The 22,719-nt window shown below is 38.2% G+C and overlaps 1 protein-coding gene across 1 annotated transcript in view; it reads right to left on the reverse strand.

The window, feature by feature from the left end:
- Nucleotides 1–16,049: 16,049 nt before the first annotated feature.
- ANXA5 (annexin A5) overlaps nt 16,050–22,719 on the reverse strand; it is a 30,228-nt gene continuing 23,558 nt past the window's right edge. The window contains exons 9-13 of the mRNA XM_054485303.2: nt 20,583–20,676; nt 19,589–19,684; nt 17,999–18,057; nt 17,653–17,775; nt 16,050–16,576 (exon numbers count right to left, since the gene is read on the reverse strand). Coding sequence (XP_054341278.1) covers nt 16,517–16,576; nt 17,653–17,775; nt 17,999–18,057; nt 19,589–19,684; nt 20,583–20,676 — 432 coding nt within the window. The 3' untranslated portion in view covers nt 16,050–16,516. The remainder of the gene's footprint in view (nt 16,577–17,652; nt 17,776–17,998; nt 18,058–19,588; nt 19,685–20,582; nt 20,677–22,719) is intronic.

Genomic DNA, 22,719 nt, shown 5'->3' on the forward strand with positions numbered 1-22,719 from the left:
AACATTATAGCAGTATTGTCAAGATTTGTTTTCACGGCTGGGCGCGGTGGCTCATGCCTGTAATCCCAGCACTTTAGGAGGCTGAGGATGGTGGATCACAAGGTCAGGAGTTCAAGATCAGCCTGACCAAAATGGTGAAACCCCATCTCTACTAAAAATACAAAAATTAGCCGGACGAGGTGTCAAGCACCTCTAATCCCAGCTACTCGGGAGGCTGAGGCAGGAGAATGACTTGAACCCGGGAGGCAGAGGTTTCAGTGAGCCGAGATTGTGCCACTGCACTCCAGCCTGGGCGATAGAATGAGACTCTGCCTCAAAAAAAGAAAAGATTTGTTTTTATTATTGTCCCCCCCACCCCAGAACCTTCATAGACATTTTTCCCCTAATTGCCATCCCCTGTAAAATATTTATAGCACAGATAAACTGTATGTCTGTTTATGAACTGTGTGTATATATCTGTACTTTTTATATATAAACATGAAAAGAGTACGATTTTTTCAGCTCCCGAAAACCAGTTTTCACCCTCTTATGAGTAAAATTGCCCCCACTGAGAATGTGTAGATTACACGATGTGTAAAATTGGAGGATGTCTTAGTCCATTTGGGTTGCTATAACAGAATATCATAGACTAAGTAGGTTATAAACAACAGAAATTTATTTCTTACAGTGCTAGAGACTGGGATGTCCAAAATCAAAGTGCCAGCAAATATGGTTGCTAGTGTGGGCCTCTTCCCTGGTTCATAAATGGTACTTTCCAACCATGTCTTCAGATAGTGGAAGGGACAAACAAGCTCCATGGGGCCTGTGAATAAGGGCACTAATCTCATGCATGAGGCTCCACCTCCCACAAGGTCCCACTTCCTAATATCACCACTTGGGGGGTTAGGATTTTAACATAAATTTGGAGAGACACAAACATTCAGACCATAGCAGAGGATGATATATCAACAGATGGGAGTAGGAAGTATTTTTGTATTCCACGTAAAAGCCCAAACCAGCACAGGGGATAAAGAAGACAGGGCCTAATGAAAGAAAATAAGTTAGATCAGAGCACAGTTTGGAGGTGGACTGAGCTAACAGCAGGGCAGTCAACCAGGAGAAGGGACAACGAAGTGTTCTAAAGAGGCAGCCACCTCAGGGTAGGTGCAGGCAGCAGTTTGCACCTGGGTTTCCAGGAGAAGAGTATGAGGTCCCAAGGAGGCAGCCAGCACCCACTAACAGGGAATCTGAGCTGGCGACTGGGGCCTGAAAGCCACAGTCATCTTGGAGCTGTGGCAGATTCACCAGATTGCCAACTGGCAAGAGGAGAGGTTGACAACAGAAAAAGCTGCTAGAAACAGAAGCAAAGCAGAAATTAAGTCCTAGGAGCCCAGGACATAGAAGAGAAGCTCTGATTTGCAGACTAATCTGGGACCCAGAGATGAGCACTCAGACCTGGCCCACAACCCAGGAGGACAACTAGTGATACTTGGTGAAGGAGGTACAGAGGTACAGAGGTGGTTAACCATGACCTTCTTTATGACAGGCTGACTTGGCCTAGAAGTAAGGCTGAGTCTTCAAGAAATGAGATATACTGGTCACACAAAGGAATCTAGGCAGTGTTGGCAGAATGGCAGAAGAAGCTGTAAACAGCATGGGCACTTAAGAAGTCATTTCGGAACATCCAGTTCAAGATGGAAGTCTGAGCCGTGGACTCAATTAAATGAGAGTAATGGGAGTAAAAAACTCACTTGTAAGAGAACAGAAGAAAAGCCATTAGCGCAAGAGCGATGTCATCAAATTTTCGAGAAATGGAAAGCTGAAGAAGTGGTGACTGATGAAGCCCTAACCAGAAATACACAGAAAAGAGGCTGCGGATGAAGAGAAAGGCTGTCTCCAAAAACAGACATACAGTTTATTTGTGCTCTTAAAATTTCATGAGGAGTGGCAATTAGGGAAAAAATGTCTATGAATGTCCTGGGGTGTGGGACAATAATGAAAAAAAGTCTGAAAAATACTGCTCTAACATTTGCCAGTTTACTTTCCAGATATCAATTTTGTCATGCCTCCGCTTGCCCAGGAACCTTCAGTAGCTCCCATGGTCAACCGTGTAAAGCCCCAGTTCCTCACTCTGTAGTTTAAAGCTCTTCCTATTTTGCCCCCAACCAAAGGGGGATGGTGAGTTCTTGCTCCATTAGTTCCCATGAGAGCTGGTTGTTTGAATAGCCTAGCAGCTCCTCCACTCTCTCTTGTCTGCTGTTTCGTCATGTGACCTCTGCACAAGCCAACTTTCCACCCATTTCTGCCATGAGTGGAAGCAGTCTGAGGCCTTCCCCAAATACAGATGTTAGTACCATGCTTCCTGTACAATCCACAGGATCTTGAGCTAAATAAACCTCTCTTCCTTATCAATTACGCAACCTTAGGTATTCCTTTATGACCCAAACGGACTAAGACAGCCACCCTCACATGCTGACATTTAGAGGCCCCCAGGATGATGGCTGTGCAGCAAGCCTAGAGAGAAATCAATGCAATCAAAGGATGGAGGCTCCAGGAAAAAATTTTCAGGAAGAAAAATATGTATAAGGTGACATCAACATCCCATAATGCTTGAATATTACAAACACTTAAGAAACAATAAAGGCAGGTGTCATGAGGGGGGGAGGGACAAGTATACAAGAAGGGGAATGAAATCATAGAGCACAGCTGGGTTAGATATTAGCCAATTTATCTAAACGTTTTTCTTCCCAGTTACAGAATCAATATACTGACAGAGCACACAAGACTTAATTGGGATCAGAGAATATAAATAGAATCAACCCTAACAATTTCAAAGCAAAATTACAGGTGACATGTTGGAAGATGAAAAGGGAAGAGGAAAGATGAAGGACATCTCTAGTGCTCTAACCTTTCAAAATGAGGAGACCTTTTCTATAGTTGTTGGAACAAGAAATAAAAATGCAAATATATTATTTAAAGTTGCATAGGTATTGAAAAGAGGAACTAAGAACAGTCAGTAGAAGAGAAAATGAACTTAACCACCATCTATCGTGGCAGGAATCCAATAGAAAAACCTGAAAAGAAGGAATGAAGAAATCATAGTTTATGCATATTATTTATAAGTATGGATAGAACTACCTAGAACAAATAAAAATGGAAAATGATAAAAATGTTAAAAGAGTTTCCCACCATGGGAAATGGAATGGGAGTGGGAAATTGAGAGAATAAGGACTTTTCTTTTTCCTAGGAAGATTTCCACACTATTTAACTTTTTAAACATTTGTATTTATTACTTCGATAAAAATAATAAATTTTTTCTTTAATAAAAATAAGTCATTTGTATAATCCAAATGCAGTAATTGGTTCCAAAAATAGGATAGCAGCAGAAATGGAAAGAAGGGGTAGATGGAAAAGACAGAATGAAGAAAGAAGTATCCAGGCTTGATCATTAATTTAACACAAAAGACAAAGAAAGAGATGATATAAAAATACTCTCAAAGATTTGAATCTGAAGCCTTTTATTCAGAAGGATCTTAGAGCCACTACTAAAAATAGAAAAATTGGGAGGGCATATCTGTCTGTGGGAAATACTATTAATGTACTTTGAGTCATTCGCATATGAGAAGATAATGGTAGCAATAAGTGAATTTACATTTTTAAAACATTTATTTATTTCAAATATCAAAACCTAGCTGGCAAATAGATTCTGCAGAAGGGAATCTTTTTTCTTATGTGTGCCTGTGGCTATATATCTCATTATTGCCAGGTAACAGCAATGGAGAGAAATGTGCAACATTGGTAGAAAACATTTAAAAACTTTACGAAAGAGAGACATGTTCCATGCTCCATTGAAGGCCTGGGAGCAGGAGAGAGGATGGGAATCAGAACAAGGAATACAAACTTTTGAAAACAAAACTGAATGTCCTAAAATGAAAATTTAAAGTGATTCTAAACCACCAAGCAGCAAGTGACTAACCAAGAAGAAGATTAAAATCTAGATTCACTTTCTGTATAAGTGTTGGGGTGAGGAAGATTTTATAAGAATATCCTGTGATCACACGGGGACGGAAAACCAAACACTGCATGTTCTCACTTATAAATGGGAGCTGAACAATGAGAACACATGGACACAGGGAGGGGAACAGCACTCACTGGGGCCTGTTGAGGGAGGACTGGGGTTGAGGGGAGAGCATTAGGGAAAAGAGCTAATGCATGCTGGGCGTAATACCTAGGTGATGGGTTGACAGGTGCAGCAAACCACCATGGCACACATTTACCTATGTAACAAACCCGCATGTCCTGCACATGTAAAACTTAAAATAAAATAAAAGAATATCCTGTGATGCTGAAAAAAGAAAAAAAATCAGTATAAATAGAAGTGTAGTTTGAAGGTGATGGAAGTAAACCTATGTCAACAGCACCACCCTCTGGGCACAAAATAGACTGCCCAGACTTGGGATGTACACATACACACACACACGCATGCACGCACACACACGTGCGCGCGCACACACACACGAAAGGAAAAACATATCCACAGAAGTTTTTGATAACTAAAATTAGGTATAAGTTCTAAATCAAGTAATAAACTGTTTTGCCTCATTCGTATCAGCAAAATTAACTGAAGGCATATTATTTGGAGGTTGTACTTCAGCCTAAGACATGGAAAGCTGGAAAGAGCATCACTTTTACCCTAAGAAAAATAAAATGGTGTGTATGCTACAAAATCATGATTCTTGAAATCATCTTTGCTAAGCAGAAAAAGGCTTCCTCACCCGCAAAGATGTTCATGTCTTAATTCCCAAAACTTGTGAATGTGCTATCTTACATGGCAAAAGGGATTTTGCAGATGTGATCTTGAGGTGGGGAAATTATTCTGGATTACCCAAGTGGGCTGAATTTAATCACAAGTGTCCTCAAAAGAGAAATAGGGAGGAAGGAGAGTCCATCAGAGGAGATGTGGTGATAGAAAGCAAATGTCAGAGTTAAGCAATTGCTGGCTTTGAAGATAAAGGAAGGCCACCAGCTAAGGAATGTGCGCAGCCTCTGGAAGCTGAAATAGGCAGGAAAATAGATGGTCCTGAGAGCCCACAGAAAGGGACACGGCCCTGCTCACACTTTTACTTTAGTCCAGTGATACTAATTTTGGACTTCTGACTTCCAGAACTATAAGATAATCATTTGTGATATTTTAAGCCACTGTGTTTGTGGTAGGTATATATATTTGATATTTATATATGAAAATGTATGTATATGTATAAATGCACACACACACACACACACACACACATTGCTGTAGGAAGAAAAATGGTTCCATTATTGTGAGAGACCGTTTGGCAGTTTCTTATACAGTTACACATAGACTTACCATATAACCCAGCAATCCCATTCTTATTTACCCAAGAGAAATAACATATATCCACATAAATATTGTACATGAATCTTTATAGTGATTTTATTCATGATCACTCAGAACTAGAAACAACACTGATGTCTACCACCTGGTGAATGAATAAATGTACTGTGTTATATCCATAAGACAATATTATTCAGAAAACAAGGACAAACTATTTACTTATACACACTATAAGATGGTTGTATCTCAAATGCATTATGCTCTTTGAAAGAGTTCAGACTCGGCTGGACGCAGTGGCTCATGCCTGTAATCCCATCACTTTGGGAGGCCAAGGCAGGTGGATCACCTGAAGTCAGGAGTTTGAGACCAGCCTGGCCAACATGGCGAAACCCCATCTCTACTGAAAATACAAAAATTAGCCAGGTGTGGTGGGCATCTGTAATCCTAGCTACTCAGGAGGCTGAGGCAGGACAATCAGTTGAATTCAGGAAGCGGAGGTTACAGTGAGCCAAGATCACGCCACTGTACTCCAGCCTGGGTGACAGAGCAAGACTCCATCTCAAAAAGTAAAAGATAAAATAAAAAAAGAAAGAATTCATACTCAAAATGCTATACTGTGTGATTCCATTTATATGACATCCTGGGAGAAAAAAAAAAAAAAAACACACAATAGAAACCGAAACCAGGTTAATAATTACCTGGGTTTGGGAGTAGGCAAAAAGGATTGACTACGAGAGGGTTTTAGAAGACTTTTGGGGGAGAAGATGGGGGTAATGATAATATCCTATAACTTAATTGTTGTGATGGTTTCATAATTGCATGCATTTGACAACATTCAAGACACTGTACACCTAAAAAAAGATGAATTCTACTGAGTGTAAACTCAGCTTCAATATACCTAACTCTAAAAAAATAAAAAATCAAGTAAGTTGAAACTGGACTTAACTTGAAACTGGACTGGCCATTTGCTAACTTCAAGATTATCCTGAATTGGTAATACCTGAGCTTTGCAGAATTGCGCAATCTCAAATCAAGCAGAGATTGAGCTGAGCAATAGCCAACATGTTCCCCCACACTCATGTGGTTTATATGGAAAGTGTTTTAGAAACATTCATTATGTTCCTCTTCATGTTTTTCCATTATGAATTATCAAAGATTTTATGTATTTATGTTAGGGTAATGTTTTAAAATATATATTCACCTGATTCAACAATCAAAAGATCTAAAAGGTATATAATGAAATATCTCCCTCTTTTCCCTGTCCCTCATCTACCCAGTTTTCTTCCGCACACACAATCATTATTACTGGTTTCTCATGTATCCTTCAAAAGTATTCTATTCTTGCACAGCAAATGCATACATGAATTCTTATTTTTCCTTTTTTTACACAAAGGGTAACCATACTGTAACCATTATTCTACATCTCAATATCTTCATTTAATAATATTCCTTAATTCTCAGTATTTTTCCACATCAGTACAGAGGAAGCTTTCTTACTCTTTGTGGCTGTGCTGTATCCATTGTACAAATGTACCATCATTAGTTTACCCAGCCCCCTATTAACAGGCTTTTAAATTGTTTCCATATTTTGTTATTAGAAGCAATGCTACAATGCATAGCCTTATGCCTATGTTACTGCACATCAGTGGTATCATAAGACAACTTCTAGAAATACAACTGTTGAATCAAAGAGTATATATATATTTATAAATGTAATCTATAATGCCAGATGCCCTCCAAAGAGGACAGAACAATTCACAATGGCACCATCCAGTTATAAGAGCAGCTGATTGAGAAGGCCTTTATCAACAATTATTTTTGTCTTGTCTAATCTGCTCATTGAAACATTGTACCTCACCATAGTTTTATCTTGCATTATTTTTATTATGAATGAGATTAAACATCTTTCCAATTGTTGACTGATAACTTGTATTGCCTGCTCTGTAAATGACCTTTTCATGTCATTGGCGTTCATTTCTCATGAGTTATTGATCCTTTCCTTTCAATATGAAGGACTTCAATATGTATTAGGGAAACTACACCTATGAGTTGCAAATATTTTTCTGTAGGTGATTGTTTTTCTTTTAAACTTGCCTATTGTGCCTTTGACCATTCATAAATCTTTAACTTTCAATTCTAAAAGTTTAAGGTTTATTAGTTGAATTTAATCAGACTTTTTGTCATTTATGGCTACTAGATTTTATAAAATATTAACACTTCTTCCAAAGTCAGATAATAGAGTTTATTTTAATATTTGTATGATTTCTTCTTTTTATATTTAAATCATTGATCATCCTGAGCTGGGAGTTATGGATCCAGTTTTAGTTTTTTGAGATGTCTATCCAAAAGAGTGGGTCCTGGCACTATTTATTTAATAGTTATATTTTCTCTCTTGACTTAAAATGCTGTTTTATACTGTGTTTCTATCTGTATTGAGGTCTATTTCTGTCATTTACATTCTATTTAATTGGTCTGTCTGCCTACTGTATGAGTACTACACTTCATTTTAGAGCCACTACCAAAAACAGAAAAATCAGGAAGGCATATTTGTCTGTGGGAAATATAATGAATATACTTGGGATCATTTGCGTGTGAGAAGATAATGGTAGCAATAAGTGGATTTATGTTTTTAAAACATTTGGGGGCCTCTAAAAATGTTACAACAGTTGTCATTTTTGCTTTAGTATCTGGTAATTCTAGCCCCTTATCACAGTCCAATTCTTTTTTTTTTAGTTTTTTATTTAATTATACTTTAAGTTCTAGGGTACGTGTGCACAACGTGAGGGTTTGTTACATGGGTATACATGTGCCATGTTGGTTTGCTGCACCCATCAACTCGTGATTTACATTAGGTATTTCTCCTAATGCTATCCCTCCCTCCTTCCCCACCCCATGACAGGCCCTGGTGTGTGATGTTCTCTGCCCTGTGTCCATGTGTTCTCATCGTTCAACTCCCACCTATGAGTGAGAACATGTGGTGTTTGGTTTTCTGTCCTTGTGATAGTTTGCTGAGAATGATGGTTTCCAGCTTCATCCATGTCCCTGCAAAGGACATGAACTCGTCCTTTTCTATGGCTGCATAGTATTCCATGGTGTATGTGTGCCACGTTTTCTTAATTCAGTCTATCATTGATGAACATTTGGGTTGGTTCTAAGACTTTGCTATTGTGAATAGTGCCACAATAAACATACGTGTGCATGTGTCTTTATAGTAACATGATTTGTAATACTTTGGGTATATACCCAGTAATGGGATGGTTGGGTCAAATGGTATTTCTAGTTCTAGATCCTTGAGGAATTGTCACACTGTCTTCCACAATGATTGAACTAATTTACACTCCCACCAACAGTGTAAAAGAGTTCCTATTTCTCCACATCCTCTCCAGCATCTGTCGTTTCCTGCGTCAGATGGTATCTCATTGTGGTTTTGACTTGCATTTCTCTGATGACCAGTGATGATGAGATTTTATTCATAGGTCTGTTGGCTGCATAAATGTCTTCTTTTGAGAAGTGTTTGTTCATATCCTTTGCTTGCTTTTTGATGGGGTTGTTTTTTTCTTGTATATTTGTTTAAGTTCTTTCTAGATTCTGGATGTTAGCCCTTTGTCAGATGGGTAGATTGCAAAAATGTTCTCCCATTCCGTAGGCTGCCTGTTCACTCTGCTGGTAGTTTCTTTTGCCGTGCAGAAGCTCTTTAGTTTAATTAGATCCCATTTATCTATTTTGGCTTTTGTTGCCATTGCTTTTGCTGTTTTAGTCATGAAGTCTTTGCCCATGCCTATGTCCTGAATGGTATTGCCTAGGTTTTCTTCTAAAGTTTTTATGGTTTTAGGTCTTACATTTAAGTCTTTAATCCATCTTGAGTTAATTTTTGTATAAGGTGTAAGGAAGGGATCCAGTTTCAGCATTCTACATATGGCTAACCAGTTTTCCCAGCACCATTTATTAAATATTAAATAGGGAATCCTTCCCCATTGCTTGTTCTTGTCAGGCTTGTCAAAGATCAGATGATTGTAGATGTGTAGTGTTATTTCTGAGGCCTCTGTTCTGTTCCACTGGTCTATATCTCTGTTTTGGTACCAGTACCATGCTGTTTTGGTTACTGTAGCCTTGTAGTATTGATGGAACGTATCTCAAAATAATAAGAGCTATTTATGACAAACCCATAGCCAATATCATACTAAATGGGCAAAAACTGGAAGCCTTCCCTTTGAAAACTGGCACAAGACCAGGACGCCCTCTCTCACCACTCCTGTTCAACATAGTGTTGGAAGTTCTGGCCAGGGCAATCAGGCAAGAGAAAGAAATAAAGGGTATTCAATTAGGAAAAGAGTAAGTCAACTTGTCTCTGTTTGCAGGTGACATGATTGTATATTTAGAAAACCCCATTGTATCAGCCCCAAATCTCCTTAAGCTGATAAGCAACTTAAGCAAAGTCTCAGGATACAAAATCAATGTGCAAAAATTACAAGCATTCTTAAACACCAATAACAGAAAAACAGAGAGCCAAATCATGAGTGAACTCCCATTCACAATTGCTACAAAGAGAATAAAATGCCTAGGAATCCAACTTACAAGGGATGTGAAGGACCTCTTCAAGGAGAACTACAAACCACTGCTCAAGGAAATAAAAGAGATGACAAACAAATGGAAAAAATTCCATGCTTATGGATAGGAAGAATCAATATCGTGAAAATGGCCATACTGTCCAAGGTAATTTATAGACTCAATGCTATCCCTATCAAGCTACCACTGACTTTCTTCACAAAATTAGAAAAAACTAAAGTTCATATGGAAGCAAAAAAGAGCCCACATAGCCAAGACAATCCTAAGCAAAAAGAACAAAGCTGGAGGCATCATGCTACCTGATAACAGTCCAATTCTTTAAAAAGAATTCTCCTGGCACTCTTACTTGTCTGTTTTTTCACATGAACTTCCAAAAATTTGCTCTGGGTATTTTAATGAGATCACATTAAATGTATAGTTGAATTTAAGAAGAATTGACAATGTCACAATAATAACCTTAGGCACACAGCATTTCATAAATGCAGGTGATGAGTAGAAAAATGCACAGAGTGCTATTGCTGGGTCAGAAGGTAAATACATTTATAGTTTGGGTAAATATTGCCAAACTACCCTGCAGAGGGGTTATACCACTTTTCATTCCTACTGACCATCTGTGAGAATTCCTAGTTCACTATAGCTTGCCATCACAACAACAATGTTCTCCAACTTTTGGATTTGGGACAATCTGATAGGTGGAAAAAGGAATCTCAGTGTAATCTGAATTTGCACTTCCCTTATTATGAGTTAAATCAAGCATCTTTTCATGCTTAAGGGCCATTTTTCTTATTCTATGAACTGCCTATTCATCCCTTTTGCCCTTTTTTTTTTCTTACTATAGTACTGGTTTGGGTTTTTTTCCCTTTAAAAAATGTACATACCTTAATTTAAAAATATTGCTAAAAAATACTAACAAACATCTGAGCCTTCAGCGAGCCATAGTCTTTTTGCTAGTGGAGGATCTTGCCTTGACGTTAATGGCTGCTGCTTGATCAGGACAGAGGTTGCTGAAAGTTGGGATACAGCAGCAATTTCTTAAAATAAGACAATAATGAAGTTTGCCACATTGATTGACTCTTTTTTGACAAAAGATTTCTCTGAAGCAGACTTTGTTTTCTAAGAGACAAGCTCTTGCTCTGTCACCCAGGCTGGAGGGCAGCAGCATGATCATAGCTTACTGCAGCCTCGAACTCTTAGGCCTCAGCCTCTCATGTAGCTGGAACTACAGGTATGCACAACCACACCAAGCTCATTATTTTTTCATTTCTTTTTTGAGAGACAGGATCTCCCTATGTTGCCTGGGCCGGTCTTGAACTCCTGGCTTCAAGCAGTCCTCCTGCCTCAGCCTCCTGAGTAGCTAAGCATAAGCCACAGTGTCTAGTAGTAGAGCTTCTTTCAAAATTGGAGTCAATCTTCTCAAACCCTATGGCCTGTTTTATCAACTAAGTTTATGGAACATTCTAAATCCTTTGTTGTTGTTTCAACAATGTTCACAGCATCTTCACCAGGAAGAGTTTCCATCTTAAGAAACCAATTTCTTTGCTCATCCATAAGAAGCAACTCTTTGTCCATTCAAGTTTTATCATGACATTGCAGCAATTCAGTCACATCTTCAGGCTTCACTTCTACTTCTACTTCTGTTGCCATTTCCACCATGTCTGCAATTACTTCGTCCACTGAAGTCCTAGGCCCCTGAAAGTCATCCATGAGGTTTAGAATGAATTTCTTCCAAACTCCTGGTAATGCTGATATTTTTACCTCTGCCCATGAATCATGAATATTCTTAATGGCTGTATTAATCTGTTCCCACACTGCTATAAAGAAATGCCTAAGACTGGGTAATTTGTAAAGAAAAGAAACTGAATTGACTCCACAGTTCTACAGGCTGTACATGAAGCATGGCTGGGAGGCCTCAGGAAACTTACAATCATGGCAGAAGGCAAAGGAGAAGCAAGTACATCTTACCATGGTGGAGCAGGAGGAAGAGAGAGTGATGGGGGAGGTGCTACACACTTGCAAACAACCAGATCTTGTGAGAACTCTATTATGAGACAACACTAGGGGATGATACTAAATCATTAGAAACCACCCCCATTACTTCACACCACTTACTTCACACCACTCAGTTACTTCACACCACTCAGTTACTTCACACCACTTCAGTTACTTCACACCACTTCAGTTACTTCACACCACTTCAGTTACTTCACACCACTCAGCACTCGGAATCATAATTCAACATGAGATTTGGGTGGGAACACAAAGCCAAACCATATCAATGGCATCTAAAATGGTGAATCTTTTCCAGAATGTTTTCTATTTACTTTGCCCAGATCCATCAAATGAATCACTATCTATGGCAGCTGTGCCCTTATAAAATATATTTTTAAATAAGACTTAAAGGTTAAAATTACTCCTTAATCTATGGAGTGCAGAATATATGTTGTGTTAGCAGGCATGAAAACAACATTCAGCTCCTCCTAAATCTCCATCAGAGTTGTTAAGTGACAAGGTGTATTGTCAATGTACAGTAACATTCTGAAAAGGATTTTTTTTCTAAGCAGGTCTCAAAAGTGGGCTTAAAATATCAGCAAACCATGCTATAAACAGATGTGCTATCATCTATTGTTGTACCATTTATAGAATGCAGGCAGAGTAGATTTAGCATGATTTTTAAGGCCCCTAGGATCCAGGGAATGGTAAATGAGCATTGGCTTCAGCTTAACATCACCAGCTGCATTGGCCCCTAAAGAGTCAGCCTGTTCTTTGAAGCTGAAACCAGGCATTGATGTATCCTCTCTAGCTATAAATTGCATCTTCTAATAGAAGGCTGTTTGTTTACACTAAAAATCTGTGGTTTAGTGTAGCCTCCTTTATCAATTATCTTAGCTAGGTCATCTAGAAAACTAGCTGCAGCTTCTACCTCAGCACTTGCTGTTTCAATTTGCACTTTTCTATTACAGAGACGGCTTCTTCTCTTAAACCTCATGAACAAAAACTGCTCACTTACTTTTCTTCTGCAGCTTCCTCACCTCTCAACCTGCACGGAATTGAAAATTAGGATCTTGCTCTGGATTAGGCTTTGACTTAAGGGAATTTTGTGGCTGGTTTGATCTTCTAACCAGACCACTCAAACTTTCTCTATATCGGCAATACGGCTATTTCACTGTCTTAATCATTCATGTGTTCAATGGAGTAGCACCTTTAATTTTATTCAAGAAAGAAAATTAAAATTTACATTTATTCACAATTTGGCTGCTTAGCACCAGTAGCCTAGCTTTCAGCCTGCCTTGGCTTTCGACATGCCTTCCTCACTAAGCTGAATCATTTCAAACTTTTGATTTAAAGTAAGAGATGTGTGAGTCTCTTCCTTTCATTTGAACACTCAGAGGCCATTGCAGGGTTATTAAGTGGCCTAATTTCAATATTGTTTTGTCTGAGGGAATAGAAAGGATCAGAGAGAGAGAGAGAGAGAGAAATGGGGGAACAGCCAGTCGGTGGAGCAGTCAGAACTCACATATTTATCAATTAAGCCCACTGCCTTAAATGGGCATGGTTCATAGCACCTTAATTATGACAGTAACATTGAAGATCACTGATCACAGATCACCATAAGATACATAATAATGAAAATTTAAAATATTGCAAGGATTACCAAAATGTGACAAACAGATAGAGTGAGCACATGCTATTGGAAAAATGGTGCTGATACACTGACTTAATGCAGTGTTGCCACAAATTTACGATTTGTTTAAAAAAAATTTTTTTTTAATTATTTGCGAGTGCAATAAAACAAGGTGTGTCAGCATGTACAAAGGAGACTAGATCTTTGTTGTATGAACTGTAAATGTTTTCCCGCTTTTCATTTGTCCTTTAAATTTTCTTGGTGGTGATTTTGCCTCCCTCCCTCCCTCCTTCCCTCCTTCCCTCCCTTCCTCCCTTCCTCCCTTCCTTCCTTTCCTCCTTCCCTCCTTCCAGGCTGACTGCAGCCTTGTGCTCCCATGCTCAAACAATTCTCTCACCTCAGCCTCCCAAGTAGCTGAGACCAGAGACGTGTGCCACCACATCCAGCTAATTTTTTGTTTGGTTTTTTAAAAAGTAAAAATGGGGTTTTGCCATGTTGTCTATGCTGGTCTCAAACTCCTGTGCTTAAGCAATCCACTCACCTTGGCCTCCCAAAGTGCTGGAATTACATGAGTCACTATGCCTGGCTTTCCTTCCTTCTTCATGTAGTTTTTGATTTTCAGGAAATCAAAAATAATTATCTTTTCTCTTATGGCTTCTGGATTTTGGGTGATAGAAAGGCCTCCCACTTCAAGATCATTATGGCAGACATGGAACTGCACCACTTAGATCCCCCTTCAAGAAAAGACTCAGTTCCAAGCTGTGAAAAATGTGGGTTGCTGACAGCCTCCAACTCTTAATCTCCTTCAGGTTTTGCCTCAGCTTTCCAGCCAAGCCAAGCTCTTCTCCAGAAGACACTTAGCCAATAATTGAGTAAGGAAGGTGGTGGCACAAGGCCCAGGCACTTCTGTCTCACAAAGGGCTCTTTGCAGGAAATCTTTGCCTGAGTTCCACATGATACTGGCAAAGATTTGGTCAGGTCTGCAGTGCAATCTGATGACACCCCTTGCCCAATCCTGCCTTCTGCCCGTTCCATTCAATAAACCTGTTGCATCCCTAACTCCATCCCAGCATCTGCTTCCCAGAGAATCTAAAAGATACAGGTATGATGAAATCCCTCCATGCTTCTTTCTCTTATGTTTATGATTTTATTTTTAAGTTTAAATGTTTCATTTTGAGAGTTACCTGATATATGAGATATAGAATCAGCCTTGTATTTTCCTAGATGGCTCCCCAACTGTCTTCACACCATTTTTTAGAAAAAAATGCTATCTTTACCCAGCAAATTAAGATCTACCTTTAACATATACTAAATTTCCAAATGATTTGTTTCCATATCTGAACTTGCTGTTTTGTCTGTCTATTCATGCCACAGTATTATACTGTTTCAGCTATTCAGGATATATAGTCTAATCTGTGTAAAGAATAGTGCTCCCTCACTACTCTCTTAAGTTTTACTAACAATCCTTCCTTTTTGCATGATGTTTAGAATCAGCTTATCTATTGTCTCCCAATAAACTCACAGAGAGCTGGGAAGAAGGTCACTAAGTAGATAAACATAGCAAATGTTTTTTGTGGATTTTTATTTTTTTAATTCTTTTATTAATAAATTTTCAGATCCAGACCTACAGAAAATATAGCAAATATTAAAGTTCACGGGTGGATTTATCTGAAAGTGTGACTAATAAATAATCCAGGGCTTATATTTAAAGCCAGTGGCCTATTTTCAATAACAGAACTCTTTGAAACATATCATCTTCTATATGAAAAGTATAACCAACTGATTCTCAACTTGCCTCTGCATTAAAATTGCCTACGAGGCCTCTCAAAAAAAAAAATCCAATATCATGTGTACACATACAGTTTTTAAGATTCCCCTGGTTATTCTGATGAGCATCAACGGTGGTGAAAAGAATATTATCACTATTTTAAAGTTTTCAAAGGAAGATTAGTTCATTTTATTTAAAAAATCTTATTAATGGCAATTACTTGGCTTTAAAAAAAAAAATGCAACCAGAAGGGCATAAGTACAAAAAGAAAAATGACACCAACTGAAATGGCAGTTTGAAAACAGAAAACTGAAAGGCACATGTTAGAAGAGATCGATAAACTGCTTCTTTCTAGAAAAAACTATTGTCTTTTTTATTTATCTCAAAGAAAGTGACAGACGGTAAATGGAAGGGAAGTTCACAATAGGAAAGAGGAAAGAGAAAGGTAGTACTCTGAATTTTTGCATTAAGTTTTATAATTAGCTTTTCTACTAAGCAAGCAGCACCACAAGCATTGCTTTAATAGATGCCTAAATAAACATGGTGCAAATAAACCAGAGACCCCTTCGATCTTTCCTATATTTAGGAAAAATCATATACTATGAAGGAAATTCAGTCTATGGTTTGCATTTCTTATTGCCCAAAAGACCAACTGTAAATTCAGTTCTCAACTAACACCACTGTCAATTATTAGCTTAAAAAGAGATATCATTGTTAAATAAATTTAATAATAAATCTAAACACACATGTACACATAATTCAGGGGGACAGAAATGTTTATTTTTCATTAATCTTTTGAATACAATCATCGTAATTTTACAGGTTTAGTTTAGTTGCGAACTTGACTAATAACATTTCCAAGAGTTCACAATTTCAAGGCTAAGGTTCTGATTAAGGTATCATGGTTACAAATGAAATATAAATGAAGTATTTAAAAAAGGCTAAAAGCAATCTGGCCTCTTTAAAAATATATATAAATGGAAAATGGCCAGGCATTAAACTTAGTAACATTAAGTACACTTTAGTACTACAGCAAAGAGATCTCCACTAGAGATCAGAAGGAAGCACCACTATTTTCTTCTATGACGTGTATGTGTTGGTCGTGAGCATGCTAGTATGAATAAGGCAATGTGTCAAGCACTGGCATACAAATGCAGCTAAAGGTGCTGAAGGAAGGCAGTGGGGCGGTGCAGGCACACAGCAGGGAGCTCTTCCCCTTGACACGTTAGTCATCTTCTCCACAGAGCAGCAGAAGAGCTTTCTTATAGTCCCCAGATGTATCTCCCTGAAACCAAATGTATTCCATTAACCTCCATGACTCACAGAAGCCATAGAAAATTTTAAAACTAACAAATAACTGGCAACAAATTTTATTCATAAGACTCTTCTCCCAAGTGGGTAATCTCTGTGACTTTCACATCAGGAATGTTATGCGGGGAGTTTCCTACCAATGTAACCTCAGACACTCAGTATTCCCTCTGGTAACACAAAGAACCGGGAAACTTTAACAACTATAGTCAAATCAAGCCTTCTAAACAGAAGTTTCTATCACTTGGTATATATCAGCTAACACGGGCAGTGCTGGGGCTGCAGGGCTGTCATGGCTCTCCCTCCGAGACAGAAGGGCAGGACATGCTTTGCATCTGCTTGTCTCACATGCAGACATGCATGATAAATTAATGTTTCAAGCTAAAAGTGCATGGGTAAACTCTCTGGTGTCCTTTGGGCTAGCCAAACCACACACATGCTAAACTAAAAGCTTCTGCTCAATTGAAATCTTGCTTTGCACATGGTCCACATTAACCTTTATTGGAAAAAAAAAAAAAAAGTCAAAAGACTTTAAGCTAAATATAATTATAGGCCACAGAGCACCTTGTTTTAAAAAGAACAAAAATGATACTAATACCTAGGGGCTCCTTACTCCCAATATGACCTGGTTGGCTCTTTCCTGAATTAGAAACCAGCATCAGAGATAAGGTGATAACAGACGACAAAGAAAGGAAAAGCCCATATGAAATAAAAGAAGGACTAATAAAGACAGCTGGAACTGATAAAAGACAGAAAGAACACATTATTATCATAGGCAAGGGGTTTGGTTTGTTGAGTCGTCTGTCACCACTACTAAATAATGCTTCTGAGTTCACCAAGAGCCTCAGCCACATCAATACCCATGCTTTCACTTGGGAGCCATCATCTCTACTTCAGGAAACATTATGCTAAGCTTTTTAACTCATTGCTCTAATCGTGTCACTAAAATTTTAAACTTAACACAAGAATCAGGTTCTCTTAATCCTTGTCTTTCATGCGACATACTGGTCTGTTTTGGATTCTCAAACATAATTTAAAGAAAGGTTCTACTACCTTAATCATGGAATAAAGAGAGGTGGCAAAATTCTTCCTAAACTCCTTCCTGATGTTAAACAGATCAATCTCACTCCTGGAAACCATGACTCTGATGAGGGTATGATCATCTGTCCCAGCTCCCTTTAAAAAAATAAAGACAGGCACAATGCTTAAAAACTTCAAACATAGGATCAAATGCTCCCAAGTGCGGGTGAATCAATAAGGTATAACAATTTAGTAGAACTGGGTTGAATGTTATAAGGGAAAAATTCCCAAGGTCTATCATCTAAAACATAAACAAAAATGAAGAATAATAATTAGAAAGAGAAATGTATTAGACAGAAGGTTCATGGTCTCCACTTACCTTCATAGCATAATAGAGGGTCTCTGCAAGGTAGGCAGGTATACTTCGAATAGATTTCACTAAGAAAATAAACAATACAATGGTCAAATGCTATTTTGATATGTAAAGGATTAAGTAATTAAAAATCAAGTGCTGCTTCCTGCTTATAGCTCTACTTCTATAAAAACACAAAAGTACCAGAGGCTAAAGAGCTGTAAGCTAATCTGATTTCCTCACTCACCAAGTATTTTCTTAGACACTGGCTTGGGTTTTCCTTGGAGTTCTGAGGTCTGCATAGAAAGGCATGGAGAATAAGGGCACAGGTTTTTCTATGCCCCTTGGTTCTGTGAGGCCTTTTTGGATACTGCAGTTTGGGCAGCCTGGATTATCATAATACCACAACATTCTTCATCAAATTATACAAATCCTTTGGAAGTTTTCATTTCAAGACATTCAAGCAAATAATACAAGATTACTACACTGTCTAATTTTTTTAAACTCTTGGGCAATCTTCCTATACTCTCTACATATTCTTTAATATCAATGATTCACATAAAGCAGCATGAGATTTATCCATTTCAGTACAAAAACAGATAAATCAATATCAGAAAGGATCTCTTCTATGAACATGTACATGTTAAATGTAGGTTGGGGCTGCTCAGACCTCAGTCTGCTTAGCTTCAGAAAACCTACCATGAAAATTCCTTAATATACAAAAATAATCCTTGCATGTGGAGATTTCTTAATTCTCCCTTTTCTAAGTCTTAAGAAAAACAGCCACCAGTAACTGAAAATGTCTTAATTTGTATGTGTATTCTAATTATGAAGGACCTGTCTAAAAGTTTTCTGGTGAAAGTACATTAACTGTGTACTCAAGTGAAAGGCTACTTTTAGAGTTCATTCATGCACATCTTTAGCTGTCTCCTGAAGACAGAGAACACAAAAGTGTGAGCTCAAGGCCAAATACTTGGAACAAACAGCAGACAGAGGCTCACTGCAGACCCATATGAACAAAAGGACCACAGGAGACTCACAAACTAGATTCTCCCTAGCTTTGGAGAGTACATAATACTGCAATCAACTGCACAGATTCAGTTCTCCAATTTTTCCAGATTATTCTGAATATTTAATTAAAATAAAACTAAATTATTTAATTTGAAAACAACCATCATCACATCTTCTATTACATCAAAGATATTCTTCTTTTCTAAACCGGATGACAATTTCTTAGTCTGCCTCAAAGCTGCGAGAACAATATTCAAAAAAATTCTAAAATTCCACAGGTAACAGAAATAACGTTTACAAGCCTCTGAGATAATGTCCACGACATTTCAGGTTTATCAAGAAATAATATTTTTAATGCAGCTTCCAAATGATTTTTAAACAATTATCTTAGTATTTCCATAGGATTTAGATGAACTAACCAGACAACCCTGTATTTCCAACATCAAAATAAATTTCTGAATTGGAAATTTGGGAGTTTGCTTCCCCTAAATATCTTATCAAGCTCTTCCTTTCACACCTAGGTGGTTATTTTCAGATGCAGCCTCAATTGAATAAAATACTTTAGCTCTTACCACCAAAAATATCAATACATTGTAAATCACCTACCAACAGCAAGGAGTAGTTGCTCTAAATTGCCAGAAGTCTCGCGGTCAATGGTTTCCTCAATTTGAAATCCTGATATAGTCATGTACTTGTCAAACACTAGAAAAAATAAAAATGATTCCCTAATCATATAAGGATCACTCATTCCAGAAAGTTGTTATTTACTCTGATTAGGTAGTGTCTTACTGAACACAAATCTCCGCTTCTTCCTTGCTGACAGAACCTTGTGCTCAAAGCCTCAATGTGCCAAGCCCTAAGCAATGGATTGTAAATATACTTTGTTCACTGATTGCCAGCCCCCTTAATAGTTATAGCCAATGAGACCTAAACGTAAATCTACTGGAGGGGATGCTGAGAAATCTCCTCACTTACAAAGTGATACACAGATATAACTAGTTTACCCTTTCCTTTCCTTCCTGCTGTGAAATGGTTAAGTTTGGAGCTAGAGCAGACATCTTGTGATAATGAAGAAATGAATATGAGAAAGAAAACCAAAACACTAGGGATAATGGAGCAAAAAAAAAAACCAGAAAGATCTCAGGTCCTGCCAAATCAACCATGGAATCCCACCTCTGGAAAAAAAGCCCAATTTTTAAAGCCACTATTAGGGTTCTCTGTCACTTGCACTAAATTCATTCCCAACTGATACCACAAGTGCTGATGACTATCCAGAGATAAGGTCGTGGGTACCAACCTCTAGGAGGAAATACGTGTAGTGAGCCACTACTCAGTGATGTGTGACTATGAGAGGAACAATCTAGAGATCTGACCTCCCTTGCCATCCTCCAATAGTGAAGGGTGGACTCAGGATCTCTAGTTTGTAAAAGCCACAACAGCGGCAAAAACAATGTTGAGATTTCTCCAGGTCACCAAAAGGAAGAAACACAAAAATTGATTCATTCTCTAAGTCCCTGCTATGTAGCAGGTATTCTGTCACACTGGCTCATGCACTTTCCAAATTTACCAATGTGCCCCATACAGATTTTTTTTCACTCACCCTTTCTCAAATGAGACACACTTCGTGTTCCAAAGATGGTGATAAACTTTTCTTCATCTGTCCCCCATTTAAGTTCTCCAGCCTGAAATAAAGCCTGCAAAAATTTCAAACTCAATTAATAAATTGTTCCTCCATCTCATTTCCAGGTTCCTAAACACACTTGTTTTTTACTCCCTGAATTTTAACTCACTTGATTCATCATCTTGTATTAATAGTTCTCATTTCTAATGTTTCCTACTCTGAAACTCAGCTTACTGAGTCTGGAGCAACTTTGGAGCTTGCCACTGAACTGCGCCACAGAAGATTCATGGGTCCAAGCAACAAAGCACGGCAATGGTGCAAGGTTACATGTTCCCAAAATGTCTGCCATAACCTCCAATCTTTCAGAAGCAACAGTATGGGTCAGGGGAAAGTTATGACTACCTCACTGTTGATACATCCATTTACAGACTGGGAAAGGATTTAACTGGAAGCCAAATTGTCTGCCTTTTCTGTTTTGCTTGTTGTATAGCTGTTCAATAGCACATGAGTAAGAGTACACTTCATATTTTCTCTTTACAACTGAGATTTAACCAAGGCTAGCTATAAAATGTTTTCATATTTCCAAAGATCACAATAAATTTTTAAAAGGTTGTGGGTATAGCACAGTGCCTGGCATATAGAAGCACTCAATAAATAGTGGTTGAATAGTTTGAGTGCCCGTACTTCCTTTTTGACATGGGGAAAAAAATATGCTTTCTTGTGCTCATATAACTGCCTAAAAAAATAAGCTTATATACAAACATCAACATTAACTCTGAATCCACTTATTGACATGAGAATAATTTATTAAAACCCAAAGAATCAACCTTTACAATGACTGTACTATCCTTTTATTCATTTCAAACTAAGTCTACATATTAAAGCAAGATGAATGCAATTTGCTGAGGCTGCTACTTGCAGCTGGCCTTATGCCCATAAGCAGCAATCCAAATAAAGACAGGAAGTGATAATAACGGGCTTGAATATAGAAGTTTTGATCACCGTATGTTTAAAAATGTAGATTATGGTGGTAAAGATCTACTTTTTATTATATTTCTGGAGAATAAGAAAAAAATGAGACTCATGTATCTTTACGCTCAATTTTAAAACTAATTATTTTAATGATAAAAATGAATAATATCAATTCTGGCCATGTGAACATGCTCTTAAAACCTGAAAAGACAGTAACTCTGAAAGTCATGCATGTATCTAAACTTTAGAACTGTATCATGATGACACAGACCTTTCTTAAAATAACTTTTAAAATCTAATTACAAAAACAATACAAATTCATTGAGAAATTTTATAAAACTAAGAAAGAACAAAAATAAGAAAATAGAAGTTGCAGCCTAGGCATGGTGGCTCATGCCTGTAATCCCAGCATTTTGGGACGCTGAGGCAGGTGGATTGCTTGAGCCCAGGAGTTCAAGACCAGCCTGGGCAACACGTCAAAACCTGTCTCTACTAAAAATACAAAACTTATCCAGGCACGGTGGGAGATGCCTGTAATCCCAGCTACCCGGGAGGCTGAGGCAAGAGAATTGTTTGAACCCAGGAGGCAGAGGTTGCAGTGAGCCTAGATCATGGCACTGCACTTCAGCCTGGGCGACAAGAGCAAGGAGGAAAGGAAAGAGGGAGAGGGAGGGGAGGTGAGGGGAGGGAAGAGGGGACGGAAAGGAGAAGGGAGGGGAGGGAGAAGGGAGGGGAGGGAGAGGGGAGGGGAGGGAGAGGGGACAAGAAGGAGAAGGAAGGGGAAGGAAAGAGGAGGGGAAGGAAAGAAAAGGAAAAAGGGGAAAGGGGAAAGAGAAAGGAAAGAAAAGAAAAGTTGCTATTAATATCAATATCCTGAGGGTGCTAGTTACTACTTCTGGTATATTTCTACATGTAGATAAAATATACAAATATGTTAACACCTAAATGGGTGAGGGACTCATCTTGTACAATATCACAGACATTGATGCACACACTTCTTATCAACTGTTTTAAATGTCTAGAAATGTTCTCTAGTAGGTACAGGAGTTAAGCCTGTTGTATGGCAACAACTAGTGAGATGTCAGTTATTTTTACCACAATGTTTTAATTTTCTTGGGAGAATTATGTTTGGGATCAATATCTA

The sequence above is a fragment of the Pongo pygmaeus genome, chromosome 3 (genome assembly GCF_028885625.2).
Source record: "Pongo pygmaeus isolate AG05252 chromosome 3, NHGRI_mPonPyg2-v2.0_pri, whole genome shotgun sequence".
In the NCBI taxonomy this organism is placed as follows: Eukaryota; Metazoa; Chordata; class Mammalia; order Primates; family Hominidae; genus Pongo; species Pongo pygmaeus.